The 8,257-nt window shown below is 43.8% G+C and overlaps 1 protein-coding gene across 1 annotated transcript; it reads left to right on the top strand.

Moving 5' to 3' along the window:
• Positions 1 to 331: 331 nt before the first annotated feature.
• On the top strand, positions 332 to 2,198 carry LOC126708230 (uncharacterized). Its single transcript, XM_050408061.1, has 3 exons — positions 332 to 1,539; positions 1,777 to 2,053; positions 2,154 to 2,198. Exons 1-3 carry the CDS (start codon positions 332 to 334, stop codon positions 2,196 to 2,198), a joined length of 1,530 nt encoding a protein of 509 aa, XP_050264018.1.
• Positions 2,199 to 8,257: the final 6,059 nt, after the last annotated feature.

The following is an 8,257-nucleotide window of genomic DNA, read 5'->3' as shown; positions in this document are numbered from 1 at the left end:
TGCCATTTTTCAAGGTTCTAAAGAAAGCCTTCGAATGGACGGACGAGTGCCAAAGAGCCTTCCAAGATTTGAAGACGTATCTTGTCATGCCCCCGCTGCTAAGTCCGTCCGTGGTAGGAGAGGAACTGTTTTTGTACCTGGCGGTGACCCCGCATGCTGTGAGCTCAGCACTGATAAGAGAGGAAGCAAAAATGCAAAAGCCAGTGTATTACACCAGTAGGGCATTGAGGGGGCGGAAGGACGATATCTGCCAATAGAAAAGCTGGCCTTCGCGCTCATCACGGCTTCCAGGAAGTTAAGACACTACTTCCAAGCCCATGTAATCAATGTTATGACAGATCACCCACTTAAGAAAGCTATGAACAAGTTGGAAGCCGCAGGACGTCTGATCCAATGGGCGGTCGAACTTAGCGAGTTTGATATCCGATACCAACCAAGACATGCTATTAAGGCTCAAGCCCTGGCAGACTTTATTGCGGAGTTCACCCCGAGATGCAACGATGAAGTGCAGGAGGATAAAAATTGGGTGGTCCATGTAGATGGCTCGTCCACACAGCGTGCACGAGGAATAGGGGTGGTTTTACAATCCCCTGAAGGAGACAAGTTGAAGCATAGAGTCCGTCTACAATATCGACCAACTAACAATGAGGTGGAGTATGAAGCTCTGCTTAAAAGGCTAGAATTGGCTAAGTCTGTAGAAGCGGAGTCGGTTCTCGTCCTGGGAGACTCTTCGCTGGTAATGGGCCAAATAAATGGGACATATGAGGCGAAAGAAGAACGAATGAAAAAGTACTTGGAGAGGGTATTACAGCTTGTGGAAAAATTCAAGAAAGCTAACTTCATTCAAATCCCGAGGGAAGAGAATGCAGAAGTAGACACCTTAGCGAAGGAAGCCTCAGCAACCGGAACAACCGAAGAGTATGATGAAATTCAGTACGTCCCGAGTGTAGATCTCCCGGAAGTACAGCAAATAGGGAATGAAGAAAATTGGATGACCCCAATCGTCTCGTATTTGAAGGACGGGAGACTTCTGGAAGCAAGGGACGAAGCTAAAAAACTCAGGATAAAAGTAGCAAGGTACGTCCTTATGGACGAAGTTCTCTATAAGAGGGGCTTTTCTCAACCTTATCTTAGGTGTCTGGCCCCAGAAGAGGCGAACTATGTGCTGAGGGAAGTTCATGAAGGAGCCTGTGGAAACCATTCAGGAGCCAGGTCGCTTATCCAAAAAGTCGTCCGTGCAGGGTACTATTGGCCAACTGTTCAAGTGGATGCAAAAGCTTATGTCAAGGCATGCGACAAGTGCCAACGATTCAGTAATGTCCCCAGACAACCATCAGAGTATCTCACCCCAATGATGGCCCCGTGGCCCTTTGCTCAATGGGGCCTAGATATCCTGGGTCCATTTCCACTTGGAACTAGACAGATGAAATTCTTGGTGGTAGGGATTGACTATTTCACTAAGTGGGTGGAAGCAGAACCATTGGCACACATTACACAGCAGAATGTAAAGAACTTCGTCTGGAAGAATATAGTGTGCAGGTTTGGAGTACCCAGGGTACTAGTTTCCGATAACGGGCGACAGTTTGACAACACCCTTTTCAGGGACTTCTGTCTACACTTTGGAATCCAAAATCATTATTCCTCCCCCGCACATCCACAGGCAAACGGTCAGGCTGAGGTTACAAACCGATCCTTGCTGAAGATCATCAAGACTCGTCTTGAGGGGGCAAAGGGAGTATGGCCAGATGAGTTACCTGGTGTCCTATGGGCATACAGGACGACAGTGAGGACCCCTATAGGGGAGACCCCTTTTAAACTAGCCTATGGAAGTGAAGCAGTTATACCTGCGGAAGTGCACAAGGCTAACCATAGGGTGATGTCATATGAGGAGAAGGATAACGAGGAGCAACTCCGCTTGAACCTCGATCTTATAGACGAAGTAAGGACAGAAGCAGAGCACAGGGCAGCGAAGTACAAGAACCTCATGGCTAGGCAATATGATGCAAGGGTGAAACCAAGACGTTTCAACATAGGAGATCTTGTCCTGAGGAAGGTCTCTTTAGCAACCAAGAACATAGGAGATCTTGTCCTGAGGAAGGACCTTATCTGTAAACGATATTTATGTAATGTACAAAATGTTGTGTGAATTTCAGATTTCCATGGCATTCTCGTTCAAAGCTAACCTACAGGGTGGCTAAGAACAAAATATTTTTTAATTGTCAATCAGACGAGTAAATTCTCTGGACGCGGAGATGTAACGTCTAAAACTTTCCTAAGGGTAAAGCAAGACACCTTTATTTTAGTCAAAGAACAAGGTGGAACCTATAACGAGCCCAAGGCGTATTCGTCCATAAGGGTAAAAAGCAAGGTAAAGGCGTCCTCGTCCAGATCAAAGGACGAGGAAGAACCCATAACTTGCCTAGGCCCTGGGCAAACTTATATAAAGGACGAGGCAAAACGCACGTCCATAATAAAGTCCATAGACGAGATTTTTGAGCCAAAACCCAGTCTACAGACGGGCAAGGTCCATAAGTCCGTGGACGATCAGAGTGCATGACAATTTTTTAGTCTAAGGACGAGAAATAGCCATTGAAATTTTAATAGATGGTTTAAACACACCAAATATGGACGAGTAAAGCAAGAAGCTAAAAAAACGAAACAAAAAATCTCGTCCATACATAAAAGGTAAAATTCACCAACTGTTCAAGGGCGGACAACCAACGTCCAAACACCCTTGCGAAGAACTAGTTTCCATACCTCGTCCTAAGAATTTTGGACGAGATCAGTGTACTTGAATTACATCAAAAGATCCCAAAACAAAGGATCAAAACAAAAAAAAAAAGAAAAAAAAAACTCGTTCTTAAGCAGGAGGGGCACTGGGTGGCTGGGTGGAGGCATCGTCCTCAATATTAACGTCCTCAGAGCTGGTTTGGAGAAGAGAGCTGGTAGCAGCGTTCAAATTAAGTTTGATAGAGTTGAAGTCCACCTCAGGGAAGTTTTCAACAGCGTCCATCCTGAAATCTTCAAAAACCCGCTGCATAGTTGCGGTCCAGCAAGTCTGTAAATTCCTTGGACGCTTTGAACTCCGCAATGGCATCGTCCTTGGCCTTGGAGAGGGAACTACTCAGCTCGTCATTCTTCACTTGAAGGTGGTCGAGACGAGAATCTTTCTCCACCACGGCAGCCTTCAACTCTGCGATCAAATTTTGCTGCTCAGCTTCTTTCTGCTTAGCCTCAGCAGCAACCCTAGCCCATTTCTTACTCTCGTCCCTCACGCTCTTTATGGTCGTCTCCAGCAAAATTCTCGTCTTGTCCAACTCAGTGGCTTGCCTGGACGCTGCGATGAACTTAGACATGGCCTGCAAAAGAGAAATGCTTGGTTAAGACGTCTAAAAGACAGTGAAATAATAAAGGCAAGACGAAAGGAAATTTACCTTAAACAGATCATGAACACCAGAATGTTCGAAATCTTTTAAAGACATGTCATAGCAAGCCTGTATGTCCTCGTCCTTCACAGCTTCTTGAAAACGTTGCCAAGCCAAATCTTCGTTTTCAATTATGTTCGAAGATACCCTCGGCGGGGGCTGAGACGAGACAGACGTAGTCATCCTGGGAGGAGTCTTGGACGAGGTTGTCTCCACAGGTGGAGATACGTCCACATCGATTGTTTGGACGGAGAGGTTGGGCTGAGGCAAAACAGGCTTGGCCACCTTAGACGACTGTTTCATTCTTTTGTCACGACGGCTGGGGAGGCTCCCTAAGTCCAAATTCTTTGGTAGGGACTTCCTTTTGTCCCCAGCAGACGGACGAGTCTGAGGTACAGTGTCAGGACGAGCGTCCCCAGCCTCAGGACGATCCCTCTCGCCAGCTACCTCTTTTCCCTTGTTACCCTTCATTGTCGCCATTCCTAAAACACAAAAAAAAAAGAGTTTTTAGAGCGAACTAAAAAAAAAAAGGGTAAAAGACATCCTGAGTTAGAGGCTTACTTCTCCTTACTGTTATCTCGTGCGCGAGTGCTTCGTCAGAAGGATCAGGACCAAGTCCCCACTTAGCAAGTCGTCTAAGAGTCACTAGGAAGTGGAAACTCCTATCTGCGTATAGACGTGCTCTGTGGACGCGATCACGGTGGAACTTGCTAAGGGAAGGACGCCCAACAGCTGTAAAGGAATGAGTTAGAATGCAAAAAATAATAATAACTTTAAAAAAAAAAAAAAAAGACTTACCCTAAGGACGAAGGTTCCCTAGGTCCCCAGTATAACGACCAAAAGTGTCCCGTCCAACGTTTGAAGGGTTTCCAGCCCAATTCCCGGAGACGAAGAAAAACTCCGTCTTCCACTTTCTGTTAGACGAGGGTAGGGACCTAATCATTCTACAATCTTTGCCCCTGGCAGTAAACTGGTAAAAGCCAAGGGATTGATGAATTTCGGAGGGTTTATAACAGTAGAGGAACTCGTCCACCGTAAGAGGACGGTCCCCCCTAAACACCTCTCTCCATAGGACTTGCATGGAAATGACTAATCTCCATGCGTTTGGGTTAAACTGACATATCCCCAAACCTAACCTAACTAGTAACTCCCTAATGAAAGCGTTTAAAGGGAATCTCAAACCCCCCAGAAGATAAGCCTCATAGACGCCTATCCCAAAACGAGGATCACAACACCATTCTCCACGGACGGGCAACCTAGGGTTAAGCTCGTCTGGGATCTGGTACCATGCCCTCAGATTATCTAACCTTTGTTCGTCTGTTTTAGAAGGTATGTCTACTGCGCAACTAAATACAGTGACCTCCTCCTCGTCCAAAGGGACAGTTGGAGGGACAGACGAGGAAACCCTGGACGAGGTACCTGCCTGGGACCCTGAGAACTTCCTAATTTCTTGTTGTATAGCCTCTAAGGGAAACCTAGGGACGCCGGAAACATATTCCTCGTCCGTAGAGTTTCCCCCATCACTACTACTAGAACCACTAGAACTGGTACTAGACACGGATTGGTACTCGTCTATGGTTTTTTCTAGGCTGTCGCTAGACGACATTTTCTTCAAGAAGATTAAAAAACCTAAAAGACGAGAGAAGAGGGAATACCTGGCTCTAAGATGAATGGAGGCTACGGACGCGAGGAATATCCTAGACGAGGCTCTAGACGAGGAATGTCAAGGAACGAAAATCTTAGAAATGCAAGGGGCAACGCAGGAATTCCCCTATTTATAGGAAATTGACCCGGGCATACAAAACGACACAACCAATAGGGGAGTGACACGTGGCATTCGTCTCGAAAAATGGATCGACGAAACTCGTCACCAATGAGAGTGTGACACGTGGCATCTTGACGTATGGGCTTTCTAGGAACAACGCCTGGTTGTTCGTCTCCTTAGACGACCCATATGAACAAGGGGGCAACTGATGTGCAACGAAAATTCGCTAAGTCATCTCCTGTCTATATGCGTCGTCCAAAGGATAGACGAGGTTATTCATCAGTTACTCGTCCGTCTGTGCTCAACACAGACGGACGGACGAACTTACTATCATCCGTCCGTCCTTGAGGACAGACGGGCTTCTTAGCATTCGTCCGTCTGTAAAGGACGGACGAGCTTGGCAGCATCTCTTCGTCCATAAAGGACAAGGGAGGATTACTGTCTCCGCCGAGTGGAAGAACAAACCGTCACCAGCCAAGCCCAACCGTTGCGAAATACGAACTTCTGAATTAGTTACTTCCGAGCCTGTTGGATTCCTCAACTGTAGGAGCGGTTACCAAGCAAGTAACCGCTTCCCGTATACTATATAAGCACACGCCAATGAAAGAGTAAGGCATTCTATTCTGTTCTTGAGAAACTAAGTTTACATTTCTTCAGTCAGAGACTAACTTCACCATCGGAGGGTTCTTGGCCGGCTTCCACCGGTCTCCTCTGAGTTTTTACTTGTTTTCTCAGGATTCAGTCGCAACTTTACCAAGGCCCGGCATTTTCAGTCCACTGATATCCCAGAGTTCATCAAGGATGATCCTACTAATGCTGTAACAGAAGAGGTATAGGATGTGCTACTTCTTACAGTAGATTGTCCACTTGATGATTAGGTTTTGGACTCAGAAGTTTCGTTTCATACCACTCCACAACAAGAAATCATACAGAACTATGTTGAAGGTGATTTTGGTAAGGTGTATTTGACTGATGGATAGGCCTTGGATGTTGTGGGTATAGGAGACGTTTGGATTCTACTACCCAATGGGTTTGTCTATTTACTGTAGAAGGTTTGACATGTTCTTGCCCTGAAGAGGAATCTGATTTATATAGGACAACTAGATGATGAAGGTTATGCAATACTATTTATTGGTGGTACTTTGAAGGTTACATAGGGAGCCAAGGTATTGGCTCGTGGAAAGTCTGTATATGATCTCAAGTCCAAGAGACACAAATGTAGTTGTTGAAGCAGGTACTGATGCAAGTTTATGGCACCATAGACTTGGCCACATGAGCGAGAAAGGGATGAAGATGCTACTGTCAAAAGAGAAACTACTAGAATTGAAGTCTATTAATTTTGACATGTGTAAAAGTTGCATCTTAGGAAAACAAAAAAGGGTGAGCTTCTTGAAAACTGGCAAGACATCGAAGGCTGGAAAATTGGAGTTAGTATACACTGATTTGTGGGGGCCTTCTTCGGTTGCATCCCTTGGAGGTTCAAGGTATTACATCACTTTCATTGATGACTCAAGCAGAAAAGTATGAGTATATTTTCTGAAAAATAAATCTGATGTATTTGAGACTTTTAAGAAGTGGAAGGTCATGGTTGAGATAGAAACAGGTTTAAAAGTAAAATGTTTGAGGTCAGATAGTGGAGTAGAGTACATAAATGGAGGGTTCAATGAGTATTGTGTTGTACATGGAATTAGGATGGAGAAGACCATTCTTGGGACACCACAGCAGAATGGTATGGCTCAGCGCATGAATAGAACTCTCAATGAGCATGCTAGGAGTATGAGGTTGTATGCTGGATTACCAAAAACTTTCTGGTTTGATGCTGTTAATACTGCAGCTTACCCGATAAACTAAGGACCATCAGTTCCCATGGAGTTTATAATTCTTGAAGAAGTTTGGAGTGGTAAAGAGATAAAGTTTTCCCATTTAAAAGTTTTTGGTTGTATTTCTTATGTTCATATTGATTCTGATATTCATAGTAAACTTGATGCAAAGTCTAAAATATGTTTTTTCATTGGCTATAGTGATGAGAAATTTGGCTACCGATTTTGGGATGAACAAAATCAAAAAAATCACCAAAAGTAGAAATGTGATATTTAATGAACAAGTTATGTACAAAGACAAATAAATTGTAATGCCAGATTTTATAGAGATAGATCAAAAGAAATCTAGGTTTGTCAACTTAGATGAATTGACTGAAAATACTGTCCAAAAAGAGGTGAAGAAGATAAGGAGAATGTAAATTCACAAGTAGATCAGAGTACACCTATAGTTGAAGTCCGTAGATCTTCTAGGATCACTAGACCTCCACAACATTATTCACCTGCTCTAAATTATCTCCTGTTGACTGATGGTGATGAGCCAAAGTGTTATGATGAAGCCTTACAAGATGAGAATTCAAGCAAGTGAGAGTTAGCCATGAAGGATGAGATGGATTCTTTGTTGGGGAATCAAATATGGGAACTGGCTAAATTGCCAGAAGGAAAGAAGGTTTTTCACAATAAGTGGGTATATAGAATAAAGAATGAGCATGATGATAACAAGCACTACAAAGCCAGATTAGTTGTCAAAAGGTTCTAGCAAAAGAAGGGCATTGACTACTCGGAAATATTTTCTCCAATTATGAAGATGTCAACAATTAGACTAGTACTAGGAATGGTGGTTGTAGAGAATCTACATCTTGAGCAGTTAGATATGAAGACGGCATTTCTTCATGGTGACTTGGAGGAAGACATTTACATGAGTCAGCTAGAAGGGATTATTGTTCAAGGACAAAAGAGTCTAGTCTGCAAACTGAGAAAGTGCTTGTATGGCCTAAAACAAGTTTCAAGACAGTGGTACAAGAAATTTTACAGTTTTATGTATAGAACTGGGTTCAAGAGATGTGAAGCTGATCATTGTAGGTATGTTAAGCTCTTTGACAACTCTTATATCATATTAGTGTTGTATGTGGATGATATGCTCATTGCAGGGTCTAGTACTAAGGAGATGAATAATTTGAAGAAGCACTTGTCAAAATAGTTTGCAATGAAGGATTTGGGAGATGCAAAACAAATCTTTGGTATGAGAA

The sequence above is a fragment of the Quercus robur genome, chromosome 1, assembly GCF_932294415.1.
Source record: "Quercus robur chromosome 1, dhQueRobu3.1, whole genome shotgun sequence".
Taxonomy (NCBI): Eukaryota; Viridiplantae; Streptophyta; class Magnoliopsida; order Fagales; family Fagaceae; genus Quercus; species Quercus robur.
This window is presented reverse-complemented; position numbering and strand designations above follow the sequence as displayed.

Bases quoted from the DNA above. Each gene is read 5' to 3' on its own strand.
- LOC126708230 (XM_050408061.1), top strand. From the start codon at position 332: ATGACAGATCACCCACTTAAGAAAGCTATGAACAAGTTGGAAGCCGCA. The intron at 1,540-1,776 runs GTTTGGAGTACC...ATGGGCATACAG, and splicing joins TGGAAGAATATAGTGTGCAG to GACGACAGTGAGGACCCCTA. The intron at 2,054-2,153 runs GTCTCTTTAGCA...TGTGAATTTCAG, and splicing joins GAGATCTTGTCCTGAGGAAG to ATTTCCATGGCATTCTCGTT.